Source organism: Homalodisca vitripennis, chromosome 1, assembly GCF_021130785.1.
Source record: "Homalodisca vitripennis isolate AUS2020 chromosome 1, UT_GWSS_2.1, whole genome shotgun sequence".
NCBI classification, from domain to species: Eukaryota; Metazoa; Arthropoda; class Insecta; order Hemiptera; family Cicadellidae; genus Homalodisca; species Homalodisca vitripennis.
Window position 1 is genome coordinate 221,150,975 of NC_060207.1, and position 15,578 is coordinate 221,166,552.

At 33.5% G+C, this 15,578-nt stretch overlaps 1 protein-coding gene across 2 annotated transcripts in view; it reads right to left on the minus strand.

Moving 5' to 3' along the window:
• Positions 1 to 676: 676 nt before the first annotated feature.
• The window catches only part of LOC124353074 (cilia- and flagella-associated protein 43), a 47,395-nt gene continuing 32,493 nt past the window's right edge, over positions 677 to 15,578 (minus strand). Inside the window, exons 22-28 of one of the 2 annotated variants that reach the window (XM_046802887.1) lie at positions 14,156 to 14,387; positions 13,075 to 13,227; positions 7,476 to 7,595; positions 5,761 to 5,904; positions 5,385 to 5,474; positions 3,811 to 4,007; positions 677 to 854 (exon numbers count right to left, since the gene is read on the minus strand). In XM_046802887.1, the coding sequence (XP_046658843.1) occupies positions 716 to 854; positions 3,811 to 4,007; positions 5,385 to 5,474; positions 5,761 to 5,904; positions 7,476 to 7,595; positions 13,075 to 13,227; positions 14,156 to 14,387 (1,075 nt within the window). In that variant the 3' untranslated portion in view covers positions 677 to 715. Of the gene's footprint in view, positions 2,319 to 3,810; positions 4,008 to 5,384; positions 5,475 to 5,760; positions 5,905 to 7,475; positions 7,596 to 13,074; positions 13,228 to 14,155; positions 14,388 to 15,578 lie in introns of both variants that reach the window. The other variant, XM_046802888.1, reaches the window with a different exon arrangement.

Sequence of the window (15,578 nt, forward strand, 5' to 3'; positions counted from 1 at the left end):
AACCTTTTCAAAAATGTATATTTAGTTTTACATCTCTGAATCTCATCTAAATGAAAAATAATCTTACCATTTAATGGTTTTCTGGTTATGTAAATAAAGTAATGAACAATACATGTTTTTTTTTTTTTTTTTTTTTGTTCTAAATGGGACGTTTTTTACAAAAACTAGTATTTTTTGTACTACAAAGTTATGTATGGATTTTAAGAAATTGGTTATAGTATATTCATGTAAATTTAAAAAATTACACTAGTAATTATTTTTTTAAGTTTAATAAAAAAGTTGTTTTATGAAATATTTTAAAGAAAATGCATAAAGCTGTATCCAATATTGTCTACTTTAAATGAGTTTCTATTGTCTTTCAGTTTAGAAACCTTAGTATTTCTTGTAAACTCTACACAATATTATGAAAATAGGATCAGGGTAGAGGGAAATTCAAAAACATGTCAAATATTGTGTAGTTTGTAATAATTAGGCTTTATTTCCACAGTAACTTTTTCAATCATAAATATATCGTCTGAGTATTCTTATTGGTAAGTTGGAATTCCCTTTAAATTAAAACGAAACCCCTTAAAAATCATTTACATTTATTAATAAAATTACATAAAACAAAAATTACATTCAAAACTTAGAATAAGAAATTAACACAACTAAGAAGGTACATACATATATATATATATATATTAATATCAATACTCCTAACGTGAACATATATGTATTAAATTGGTGCTTTGTACTTGAGTGTGGGGTAGGTTCTGAGACGCAACAATTCCAGCTCCGTCTGCAGCACCAAGTTGTCGTTGTGGACTTGCTGTATCCTAGCAACCAGCTGGCTGCGTCTCACTATCATATCCATTCTGTAACAGCACAATACAGGACCAAGTATACATCTTGCCGCTTTGTACCTAGCAACAAGTTGTCGTTGTGGACTTGCTGTATCCTAGCAACCAGCTGGCTGCGTCTCACTATCATATCCATTCTGTAACAGCACAATACAGGACCAAGTATACATCTTGCCGCTTTGTACCTAGCAACAAGTTGTCGTTGTGGACTTGCTGTATCCTAGCAACCAGCTGGCTGCGTCTCACTATCATATCCATTCTGTAACAGCACAATACAGGACCAAGTATACATCTTGCCGCTTTGTACCTAGCAACAAGTTGTCGTTGTGGACTTGCTGTATCCTAGCAACCAGCTGGCTGCGTCTCACTATCATATCCATTCTGTAACAGCACAATACAGGACCAAGTATACATCTTGCCGCTTTGTACCTAGCAACAAGTTGTCGTTGTGGACTTGCTGTATCCTAGCAACCAGCTGGCTGCGTCTCACTATCATATCCATTCTGTAACAGCACAATACAGGACCAAGTATACATCTTGCCGCTTTGTACCTAGCAACAAGTTGTCGTTGTGGACTTGCTGTATCCTAGCAACCAGCTGGCTGCGTCTCACTATCATATCCATTCTGTAACAGCACAATACAGGACCAAGTATACATCTTGCCGCTTTGTACCTAGCAACAAGTTGTCGTTGTGGACTTGCTGTATCCTAGCAACCAGCTGGCTGCGTCTCACTATCATATCCATTCTGTAACAGCACAATACAGGACCAAGTATACATCTTGCCGCTTTGTACCTAGCAACAAGTTGTCGTTGTGGACTTGCTGTATCCTAGCAACCAGCTGGCTGCGTCTCACTATCATATCCATTCTGTAACAGCACAATACAGGACCAAGTATACATCTTGCCGCTTTGTACCTAGCAACAAGTTGTCGTTGTGGACTTGCTGTATCCTAGCAACCAGCTGGCTGCGTCTCACTATCATATCCATTCTGTAACAGCACAATACAGGACCAAGTATACATCTTGCCGCTTTGTACCTAGCAACAAGTTGTCGTTGTGGACTTGCTGTATCCTAGCAACCAGCTGGCTGCGTCTCACTATCATATCCATTCTGTAACAGCACAATACAGGACCAAGTATACATCTTGCCGCTTTGTACCTAGCAACAAGTTGTCGTTGTGGACTTGCTGTATCCTAGCAACCAGCTGGCTGCGTCTCACTATCATATCCATTCTGTAACAGCACAATACAGGACCAAGTATACATCTTGCCGCTTTGTACCTAGCAACAAGTTGTCGTTGTGGACTTGCTGTATCCTAGCAACCAGCTGGCTGCGTCTCACTATCATATCCATTCTGTAACAGCACAATACAGGACCAAGTATTCATCTTGCCGCTTTGTACCTAGCAACAAGTTGTCGTTGTGGACTTGCTGTATCCTAGCAACCAGCTGGCTGCGTCTCACTATCATATCCATTCTGTAACAGCACAATACAGGACCAAGTATACATCTTGCCGCTTTGTACCTAGCAACAAGTTTTACGTTTGCAACAACAGTTTGTTACTTTGAACACCAATCTAGTTGTAAACCACAAACTTCACTGTTACGTGATATGAATTCTGCCACTGGAGTGATTGGTAACTACAAATAATTTTAGTGTCTTATTGTAATGTTTATTAGCACTTAACGAAATAGTTTAGATAATTTTAACTTAATTATTTTTGACCCCTTTAATAAAAAATCTTATTAATATAAAAAATTGTTAAATTATTGTTTTATTTATATTTATTAATTAGTAAAAAAAACAATAAAATCTTTTTAAGTTAGTTCTGAGTTAAAAATAAATCATGTATTTGTTTTTTTATTTTATTTTTATATAACGGTAACATAAAATCTAAAACTTTTCTTATAGTGTTTTGGCATCTTTGTGTGTTCCATTACTCTATTCTTACAGCAATACGAGTTACAATAACATTTAGAGATTCTGTGCTGTTGATAAAACATCCTACAGAATGTAGTCGCACAATCTAGTAAAAAACCTAACCAACAACTGAATGAATAAGAATTTAAAGGAAAAGTCTGTGATGTCCTGCTTTCAGTACAAAAAGATTTCCTTTCTGTTCAGTTGGCAAGGTTAGTCTCATCTTCAATCATGAATGTATTACATAATTTAATACAAGTTTTTACTGTAAACAACAAATTTGTTTAGGATTTTAATTCAATTTTAAATAGAAAAATGGTTTAATATTTACAATAATGTCCAGTTGGAGTAGGCTCTAGTTTTAGTATTCAGAATCCTTGCTATCAGTTAAAATAGTTCTGGGAATTCCAATATAATACAGTGAGCTGATTCAGTGAACATTGGACTATCGTCCGATTTAACTAAAGCATCAATCATTAGTGGAACTCATCACATGGTTACGTCTGTATGTCTGTCTTCCCTAAGCGTCCCTTAGATGCCCAAGTGGTCAGTTGTACCGTCTGAGTCGTTCTGAGCATGACATGTTCGGGTAGAAGTAGCTTGGCAAAGATTTCGTTCTTTGTCCTCTTGGTTGTAGTATGAGTCTCGTCCAGGAGCCTGTCGTGTTATGAAGTAGCAGAAAGGTTTTTTCCCCTTTTTCAATACCAAGGTGCATTGGTATTGAATCTCCTTGTATAACCCATTAATTACAAAGGTGCCATCTTGGCCCTCGTCTCGAGATGAGCGATATCTCAACTAACTCTCCATTTTCTCATTGATTGTAATAGTGCTGTCTTGCCCTTTGTGAACACAGTTGCAGTAGTAGTAGTGCCGCTTTGAACATTATCCCATGTGCGATAGACAGATATGTCCTCCAGCTTGAGATCTCTCTCCAACTGATTCTCACCTCAGGTCCTCTAAAATACTCTTGTTATCCTTCTTGTTCAGCTTCTTGAAGTTTTTCTACCCTCTTGTCAATACTTACAAAAGATGTAACTGAGATACTCACCTCCTCCTGGCCGCCTCACTCACAGTTTCCTCCATCTTGAGATCTCTCTCCAACTGCTGCTCACTGACATCACACTTCAGGTCCAAGATACTTTTGTCAGCCTTCTTGTTCAGCTTCTTGAAGTTTTCTATCTTCTCGTCAACACTTATTATTTCGTCTTTCAGAGATTTTACTGTGTTTTTGTAGTTGTCCTCAGTCTGTAAATAATTACAATGACATGTATCAATCAAGTGGGACGATTCCTGCAACGTGAATACAGGCAAGGTCTGAAAGCTCGGTAAAATGAAATAAGTTGAAGATAACAGACAAAATTATTTGTGATTATCTTATTTGTGTACTAAAATACATTATTGTTTGGCATCTTCTCTGTAATGCTAAACAGGCAGTAAATTTCATGGAATAGGAATACATTCCAGATGTAAATTATTGAAAAATGTTGAAACATGCATTACAATTTTGTAACTATCCATCACAGTTGATGATTCCACATAGTCTTCAATTTTTAATTTAGTAATTTGTCACAGTTCACTTTTCAATATAGCAATATAGCACTGTGGATAACTAGATATATAGCTAGATAACTTTATCAGTACTTTTTGTATTATTATCTATTCATGTCCTCTATAGACTTTCTAGTGATTCAAAATTCTTAAATACACAATAGTGATACATATAATGTTAATAATAATGTATTTAATAATGTTAGATGTAACTCTTAACAAAATTTAATACAAAAAAACTATTAAAAACAATTTTACACCCCAGATATAAAAGCATTTCTCTTCTTATAATTAATGAACAAGAAAGAGAATTTGATGGCTTCAGGTTATTTATTTTGATACATCAAACTACACTTAAAATTTATTAGCATTGATAGTTCTATGAATACATGAATAAATAACTTCTGCTAAGTTTTTTTAATAAATGCAACAATTAATAAATTAAATACAATTTTACAACAACTAAAGGACAATTTTATTCTAGACTGTATACAAATTTTTAAAATAATCGTATTTGGAAGTTATTTTATAATGAACTTGTTACGGTACTTTACTTTAATACATTTACGACGTCAGCGTTTTTCTGGACTTTTTTATATGCCATTTAATTTTTCAATAATAATGGCAAAAAACTGTAATCGGTATACAGGTCAAACGTCTGAGTATAACGAGAAAGGTGTGTAGGCTTAGCAAATTTTTGCACAAAAATAATTATTTCATTATGTTTTTTTCAATTTTTCACCGTATACCACAAGGTGTACCTAAAAAATTAATTTACCTTAAGAATTTAGCAATCGTGTCCCTGACGGGGTATACGATAGTCTGAGGTATTTATTTAAGCACGGGATCAAATTTAACAAACCACCAAAACAGGAAAACAATAAAAACGCAATAATGAAATGCATAGCAACATGTACTCCATTGGGTGTACAACGCACTTTACAAAAGCCTGGTGTGTACCCAATGGGGTTCACGTTGTCGTGAACGTGTTCGATATTGTTGTATATTGTTTTACTTTAAGTTTTACTCTATAACACTTATTATTTCAAGGAGGTTTTATTTCATTTCTCGTACCTGCTTCAATAAAGCTCCTTCATCTTCCTGTTGATCTCTCTCGTGTGGTTTTATCAATTCTTTCAAGTACTGTTTAACTTCTAATGTTACCTGAAAAAACGCTTGGTTTGGTAAATAAAACAATACCTGACTATGAACCAAAAATATTTAAGCAACTATTGTGGTAATATAATACAATATTTTATAATTATATGTACAATTTATACAAATTAAATAAAGCAAAAATAATAACTAATAAATACTATATTTTTATATTTTTTGTTTATAAAACATTACAATGTGTTCAAACAAAGCAGATTCTAATATAATATATAAAATATACAGTTTGATTTGAATTCCAAAACTAATGCAGAAGTTATGAAAACTATAATTGTACCTTAATACTCTCTATGTTGTTGAGCTTTTCCGCTAAATCCTCGCACTCCATTCTCATCTTCTTGTACTCCCATTCCTTGTATTTGTTGATTCTGTGGAACTTGGTGACTTGCTTCATCGCATCAAGCTTCTTGGATCCAGCTGACTAACATCAAGTACGTAGCATTAAACACAGTCTAAATTAAACGTATATCTTCAGGATACCATATCTATAATGTCACAAAATATACTAACATTACCCAAAACATAAATTATAATCTTTATTATATGTATGCACAGAATTGAAGTTCATTCTTCACTCAGATGAACTAAAATTACTAAAGCCCTTGGTGGAACAATTATGATATTACCTGAGCATGAGTTTAAAAGATTTAAAATTAAACTTTCTTTCCCAAAAATTGAAAAATGGAGGGCAATTCAAAAATTCTAAACAGAAAAGCGACAACTGAAACTGTGGCTTTATTGAAACGAAACTAAAGATATCAATAAACTGATTTCTAGTACTCTGTCTCAAATTACAGCTAAGAACCACTCTCTGTTTAGTTTGGAAAGAATCTCAATACTTGCCAATCGAATTATTTATCAGGGAATTTATTAAATGAAACATTTTTTTATAAAAGCAAACAACACTAAAACACTAAATTTCTGGATTTTTAATTGCTCCTTAACACAAACAAGATTTTTAATTAAAAAATGTATATTACACAATAACATTTAAAATTAATTCTTAATATTAATAAATAATAAAGGTTTTAATAAATACAATAGTCAGATGTAGTGGTAAAATCATAAATAGGTACATTAATTCATTACATAATGAGTTACATTTATTAACAAAATATTTTTTCGTTACTTTGCATTCTCTAAAGCAGGAAGGAAGTAATTTGAAGTAAATTAATGGCATTAATGCGACACTGGACAAACCAAATTTTATTGCATACATACATATTATAGAATTCTTTAAATATGTATACTCTTATGATGCCTTAAAATTGCAATGTACCAGAATTTAAATTGCATTTTTTACGACAATTCAGTAAGACTTTTTTGGGAAAGGCAAAATCTAATGGCCAGTAAATAGTAAACAAATTTATTACAATATTTCAAACTACTTGATTGCCTTCACCTTTCAAAAATTGCTAAATATATTAACGATTCATCATATGGTAAAAATCAGTCCAATTGTTTAGTCACAGACACTAACATCAACATGGAACGATAGATATTGCCAAAAATTTACTCATATCACTCTGGTCATCCCAATATTTCCTCTGAACATCAAAATTCTGTTTTCTGACTCTCATCACAATATATTTCTCTACAACATGATGAGATGGGGAAATAAATATCATCAGTGATGTAACTAGTGGGGATGAGGAGAATCGAACTCTCCAAAAATCCCTAAAATAAGTTTTAAATACATATAAAATGTTATACATATAAAAACAATCAAACTTGTTTGAAATATTCAGTGAAATGTTTCTCTTTGAATTCAGATTTATTTCTTAAACAACCTCAATGTGGGGTGCTATTCAGTCAGATTCATTCCCCCCTCCCCCCAAAACCGTTCTATTTACGCAACTGAATGTATTAGGCTATTAGAATCTATAAATATCTCCTGTGTAAGTAAGATAAAGTATCAGGATACCATCAGCGTGCCAACCAAGTAAACAGCAGTTCTGAGAAGTGCTGCGTATAACGAGTAAGCCAGCTTACTTTGACATGCTGGTTGATCTTCTCCACTATTTTCGGATTGATGAGTATCGCATGTTCAAAGTCGGAAATATGCCCCGTGAGCGGAGTTTCAACTAAGCCTTGTTTCATCACTATTTGGACCTGAAAGAAGATCAAATGTGTTTTGGATTGTTGTCAACTAATTGTTGAAATAAAATAAATTCACTCTTATAACTGAAGTGAAATACTATATAGCAGTGGTTAATTTCAGTGGGAACGCAAGGGAAACAGCGTTCCCTTACCTCCCAAGAGTGCCGGAACGCAAGGGAACGCTTTTAAAACTACGAGTACAAGTTTTAGTTAAAAAAAATTGTAGGTAGGATCAATATTATGCTATGCTTTGTTTGCAAGTGACTCGTAAGCAGATGTAAGCGCCCGTACAAGCAGTTGTGAGCTGTGCTGTGATGAGTCTTGCACGGAATCAGGCAGGAGGAAGGTGACGGGCGAGTCATCCTAGTTCGCGCCTGCGCGGCTGCGCCTCTCAATAACAAAGCAATACCCACCCCACCCCCTTCCCTTTCCCCCTCCATTCCTTCACCGCGCCACCGCCCCAGTGATCACAAGTGTGTTGACTAGTTGACTTGACTTGGTGTGTTTCGCGTTTAAGTTACAAGTTTGCATCGCATCCCATCACGCTTAAGTTCGTTTTTGAGGTGCAGGTCGTTGATTGTGTTCGTGTTTATGCTTATTAGTGCTGGTGCAGCTAAATAGTTTTCCTAATTGACTATGACTACCAGAAAAAATTGTTGATTTCTTTAAACCTAACCCTAAGAAAACAAAAAGGTTATGCGAATAATGAGAACTGCAGTTCGGAAGCATTGACTACAACTTCAACTGTTGATCAAGATAAAAAAGAAGACGCAATCGGGATCAATGAGGATAATTGCGATTACCATTCCCTTCGACTTCCTCGTCGGTCAAAATAGTATCCAGGTTGGTGGGTTTGGGATCTGATGCAGACGAAGCTAAGGTTAGTAATGAAAATAATGATTTTTGTTAATAGGGGTGAACAGCCAGTTTGTTGGTCTGAAGAACAAATTGTTGAATTTTTAAAGCTAAAAAATCCATGGTTAATTGTGAACAGAGAACTAGGTTGCAACGTTTGCCGTAGTGTGAGTACTCTAGGTGCAGAGAAAAACGAAGGGCCTAAAGATTTAGCGAAGAGTGGGTTTTAGGAACTGTTACCGCTTATGGAAACAATAAAAAAGACCAGCAATCCTCTCTTAGGAAAAAGAATATTTTTACACCGTGGGTCTCGAGCTCATTCTTTAGCTGAAAAAAATACTCATTGAAGCTAAGAAAGATACAATGAAAAAAGCTGTTGCTTCTATGCATAAAGAGCAGCAGATTGTAAACTGAGCGCAATTTTCCGCACGGCTTATAAGCAAGCTAAACTAAATAGGCCATTTTTTGAGTTTTTGAAACTGAAATTGATCTTCAATAATGAATGGCTTAGATATGGGGCGAATCCTACATTCAAATGTTGCTTTGCTCCAATATAATTCATCATATTTCTGATGAAATGAAATCAGACTTAATAAATGGCCTGCCTAATCAAGTCAGACTCTAAATTTTCCCTGCTTTTGGATGAAGCCACTTCAGTTTCAAACAAAAAATGCTTTGGTGGTTTATATCAGAACTGTTCTAAAGGGAATGCAAAACCCTATGACAGTGTTCTTAACACTTTTTGAGCTAAATAGCACAACATCAGCTGGTATATTACAAGAACTTTTAAATCAGTTACAAGCATTAGGTCTAAGCTTTGAATTCATGAAAGACCATATGATTGCTCTAACTTGTGATGGTGCTTCAGTGCCTACTAAGGCAAGAAATCTGGCCTTGCTATACAGCTTACTGAAACGTTCCCCAACTTGTTCATTTGGCATTGTTTGAACCATCGTTTTAGAGCTTGCCTTGCACGATTCCATAGAAGAAGTAGCTGGAATCAATCAGATTTTAAGATATTCATGTATAAAATTAGAAACATGTTTAGTTGTTCACCGAAAAAAAAACAGCAGGGAGTTGGCAGAAGTTGCTAAAGGACTAGAGGTAGGAAATGTTGAAAATCGGCCGTGTTTTAGATACTCGTTGGGTAGCCTCCAGCTTAATGGCGGTGAAAATGGCGTGAAAGCAGTTTGGACAGATTTTAAAGCTTTGTACAATCATTTCATTGAAGCATCTGAAGACAAACAAAGGGACTCGAAGCAACGTTAAACTTACCAAAGGGCTTTGTAGTACATTATCTTCTACAACTTTTGTACACAACCAGGCATTGATGTTCGATGCTCTAGAAGAGTTATCGGATTTGTCCTTACAGCTTCAAAAAATCAAGCCTCAACCTTATCCAAGCCCACAGTGATGTAACACTGTTAATCAAAGTGTTTGAAAAACCGAGTTGAAAAACATGGGTAGACGTTCAGTGGAAGCTAAAATTGCTATTGACGATTTGATGTTTCAAGATGTTAAACTTTGTGTAAGATCCAAGATACCCAGTATTCCAGAAAAACAGTTCTATCGGAGCCTCGCTAACAAACTTGGACTTCAAGGTTGCTATCAATCATCTTCACAATGCGGCTGAACACTACACCCAAAATCATGAATGACATCAAAGTGATCCACCCCATGTATTGGCCAAAAGAATTATCCATCAACTACGGAGAATGTGAGATCCAGGCGAATCTGCGATAGATTTAGATTTAGCAGCTCTCAGGATATAATTAGAGACTTCAGACACTTCAAGCAGGGACTGAAGCCTATGTTAAGTGGAGAGAAACCTACTATTCTAGAGCAACTGCCGTCGTTTAAGAAACTGATTTCCATCATAAATAGTATTGCAGTGTCTAGTGCTGAATGTGAACGTGGGTTTTTCTGCAATGAATCTAATTATGTCTCCTCTTAGATCTTCACTCTACATTAGCACTGTTTGCGATTTATTGCGGATCAGGCTCCTAGGACCTCCTGTGGCTAGATTACAATCCCGAGCGACACGTCAAAACCTGGCTGGCGAAGGGACACCATTCTGCACTTGACACCAAGTCAAAACAACAGAGGGCAGAAAACTTACCATGAAGACAGCATTGCATTGTGGGAACTTTTTTCCTAAATCTGTTTTTTAAATATCTTTTAGAATTTCAGAACATTAAGTTTTCATTTTAAATAACTAGCCTATGCCTAACTTATAGTTGTGTTCTGAACTCAAGTTTCTGAGTTCTTTTTTGTACTTACAGTTAGTTTTTTTGTGTATTGTTGTTTTGTTTCTTTTGTAGTTTTCACTTTAAAATATTAACAAAACAACTAAAACTAAAGGTTTACCAACAGTCTTGGCATTGCCTTACAATATTATACTACAAATACGTACATATTTGTTATAATAACTAATAAGCAAATAAAATAATCAACCTTAACTTTTTAAAACTACACTAAATTTTAAAAAATGAAACCGTGTTACTCCACTCTGTGTGTCATTTATTTTGTGTGTAATTAAACGCTTCCTTTTCCTTTCCAAGAAGTTGTGTTTATTTTGAATGTATTAATATTGTTTTGTACCCATAAGGTATGCAATTTTTTTTGAAAATATGCAAACTTGTAAAAAAAAGCTGTTATATTAACAAACATCCATTTACATATTAATATGTATTATTATTACTACTGTAATGTGTATAAATAAAAACTGTGAATAAGGCTCAATTTGTTTTTATTTTACCATTCATTAAAAAAAATTAATATTGGCGAGCTTCATTGATTCAAACAAAATGGTCAATGAAATCAAACCAAATATTTCTGGGAAATTTAAAGTAGGCAACAAGGTGTTAATGGAGTAGAGTAGAGTAGAGAGTAAACTCAATAATTTAAATTCATGTTTTTATTTTCTTACATCCTAATCAAGCACCTTAAAGAAAATAAACAGCATTAAAATATCACTTGGTATTTTATAACAAATGAATGTATTATTATGTCTGGGTGGCCTAAAAACAAAGGTTTACAGTTATAATTTTCAAAAGTTTTCCTGGGTGAGGGCCCCCCTCCTTCCTGGGGTGTATTCCATACCCACCGGTCTGAGCTTCCCGCTTTAAGAGTTCCCACACCTAAAATTTTAGAAATTAAGCACTGCTATATAGTCAACTGGCAAAAATATAGGTTATCTATAGCACATATTATAAAAGGCAGTACGACTGACTCACTCACACAAAATCACAGAACCTACAGAATGGATTTACATGGAATTTTGCACACATGTTCATCTTACCTCTTAGGTGCTTGTTATGAGGATTTTGTGACGAGTTGATACATGAGTATTATCAAGGTTTATCACGAGGTCTAATGATTGGGTAGGACTAAAAAACTCATCTTGAGTGTATCGATAAGATTCTTTAGAACACAAAAGGTATAATTTTAGTTAGTAGTGTAGCTTCCAAAAGTGTTAATACAAGTAACAAACTAAAATCAAAATTTAACAATAGTGGAGTATAAAAAATTACAATGCAATAAATTTCAAAACCACTATATTAGACAAAGCGGCAGATCCTTTAAAATTAGATTTAATAAACATATAAAACTATTGAAGACATCATCAAATTCAAAATATGCTGACAATTTAAATAATACTGGCCATACATATACACACGGATATTGAAAACAATCTTCTTGACAAGAAAAGTCACCTATTGTCAACTTTGGAACATTTTGAAATTTACAACAGTACCAAAATTAATCCTGATATATGACAAAGATAATTTAACAAAAATATTATTATTTGATAGTATTATGGGTTTGCTTAAATGAAACACTTGGCGAATATTGAATCTACTAAATATTTGTTCATCTTATAAGTAAATCTAAATATAATACCTACAAACTTAAAACTAAGCTGGCTTTCAATAAAATAATTGTTTATAAAACTGTCACTAATTTATACTGTCACACACTGTTAACTATGTTGTCTATCTACTTACACACAAGTCTATTTAACACTGACAGTGAATAATTGTTAACAAAATACCAATTGTCACCATCATGAGCATTACCACTAATTCTGTCACTTCAGAAGTTCATTTCTAGAACTCCACTGACTCGCTGTACTGCTACAGGGTTATTGGCGCACGGGAACATTCCAAATCAAGTACTTACTAGACAAGTCATCAAGGGTCACAGTGCCTACCCACCACTCATGTAAGGAGGGATGAAACAGGCTAGATAGAAAAAAATTGACTCAGCCCACAGAGCACTCTCCAACGATGCTATTGATGTATTATCCCTTTTGTTATTGTCAGAGATCTCGAATGTTTGGTCACATTCCCTTGTATCAGAGGTTAACCTGTTTATCTGCAACATTCTCCCACATTCTCGTAACAATATACTTTTAAACAATATAAATTATTCACACATAAATTAACTACTTCTTACTTGTAGAGTAATTGTAATGTATCAACATTTCTAAATATGATAAAAATCGTCATTAAAAATGGTTGGGTGTCAGTAATGAATCTCTTCCTTAAGGTTAGTTTCATATCTTTTTGGGAAGTCTGGATGCATACTATTAAATCTTTATTTCATAAACCATTGTATGACAGCAGCGGTGTACCTGCAAATCTCTGCTGAGTCGTATCTTGTCCTCCCTGGCGGCTCGCAGCTCTGCCACATTAGCACTCGCTCGCTCTCTCGCAGCCTTCATCTGCTTGGTCACCACACTCAGTGTGTACTCAGCCTCCTTCAGCTCCAGAGCATATGCTCGCACCTAGCATAACATCAGTTAGCACAAGAAACATTTCATTTTTTATTCATCAAAGTAATAGTTTTTATGTTCGCAAAGCAACAAAAAATTATTTAAACTTGGAAAAGTTTACTGTAAATAAAAACTTTATTAGACTTGGGTACATAAAGCGTATAAAGCATAACATTTCCTATAAAAAATAACTATGAATTAAATATTTGTCTAAAACACATAATAAGTGTTGTTCAGAATCACAATGTAAATTAATTAAATTGAGAATATCTTAATTCAATAAATATACATGACATAGCACCAACAATTAATTAAAAATATTTAACAGACTTTTACCAACTACAGGCTACAATTTAACAGAATTTACGTTATGTCTTAAACTTAACAAAAATACACAAATTACCATTTTTGTTCAATGTTATTCTTATGATTTTATAGTGAATATTTTTTAATCTATTACAATTACAGTACTTTTATTTTTTAACTATTAGAATAATTTTACCTTACTTGTGTAATTATGAACATCTTAAAGCTTTCCAACCTGTTAAAAAGCGCCTTTCACATGAACTATTTTTAAACTGTTTAAACTAAAGAAACTTTTTAAATTCCTGAATCCGAAAATTATAACATCCGCTAAAGATAAGTTTCAGAATTTGTTTATTATTCATTCTGCTACTAAATAGTATCTAATTTTAATTTTGACATTGCTCTGTAAAATAATAGACATTAAAAATCTTTCAGTTAGATAAAAAGCACAAAAAATTTATCTCCCAAACAGTAACATCACATATTTTTTTATTTCATTTAAACAAAATAAGTCTTATTTGTATCAAAACCTTTATCGCTATATAAATACAAATTCAGGTTCATATAAAAAAAAGACATTAATAGAATGAATTTCCACATTTCAATTCAATTTACAGCCAAAATGAAATCCCACCTTCAGTTCAGATTCAATTTTAGCTCTGCGCACTCGGACCAGAGTCGCCCAAACAGTTTCGTCAAAGTGTATGGCAGCACTGGATGGTAGATCTAGAGTCTCCAGGGCTGACAGGAACTCGTGGAACTCTGGTGGCATGAAGGAGGAGTTGTCATTGTCCACGACACATCGAGCCAGTTCCAACAACAAAGTAGGGTATTGTGTGGCTCTCTGCTGCAGTTTGGGTCGCCGCCTACACATAGCGAGTTCACAGGAACTTGGCTGAAGTGATATGTATATAACAATATATAACATATATAACATCTCTGTTACTTGATCAATACCTTTATTGTCTACAGTATTTCTACTTTTCAAAATGGTTTTCCAATATGAATACTTACAGTAGTTCAAATCACAAACGGGCATTTTAAATAATTAATATTCTAGGGAAAGAATTCTTGTGATATGGTGTAACTTAGGGATCCGTACTCAGTCCCCTCTTTTTCCAACTTTATCTTTGTGATACATATTCATTTACAGGGTCATGCTATAACACAGCACATTTCAATTCATTCTCAAATATACATAATTATTCCACCAGAAACAATAGTACGCTTATATAGTACCTTTACATAAAACACAAGCCTTTAAGAAATTGTATGAGTATGGAGGAATTAGTTTGCATAGTAATTTTCCCAATGATGTCAGATTAGAGAATTGTTTGGAGATTTTGAAGAAAAAAGTGAAGGGCTATTTTGCTGGAAAAGTGTTTCTACAAGTAAATGAACTCTCGACTGAAAATCAATAATTTGTAGTAATTATTTAAATTGTTTATCTTTAATCATTTTATTTATTTATTTATTTCCTTCCAACGGTCAAAAACCAATTTACATTTATTAACTTATAATAGATGATTAAAACATACTTTAAACAAAAGGGCCAAACTAAACATGCAACTGGACTCTAATCAGATCTAGGCATAATTAACGTATAAATAATGTAATAAGAAAGTATAAATTATATTAAAAATTAGTGAAAGTATATAATAAAATTAGTGATAATATTAACTTAATACACTACTGTAAGGTGTGATACAATATGGAGAAACAAACAGACAAATAATAACAATGCAAATAAACTATACAATTATCAACAACAATAAAAGATATAAACTTTAAATGAATAACAAGAGTAAAAAAATATTAACATTAATGACTGATAGTGGTAAATAAAAAAACTGAAAAAATACAAAATATTTAACTTAAATGCATATATAACTTAAATGCATGCACATTACTGTCTAAGACGTGACATATGAATAAATAAAAGAGATAAATAATAACAGTGCAAATAAACTATATAAAGTAAACAAACAATGGGGAAAATACTTTAAGTAAATAACAAGAGTAAAATATATATAGGTACCAACAGAGAAAAAAAACTA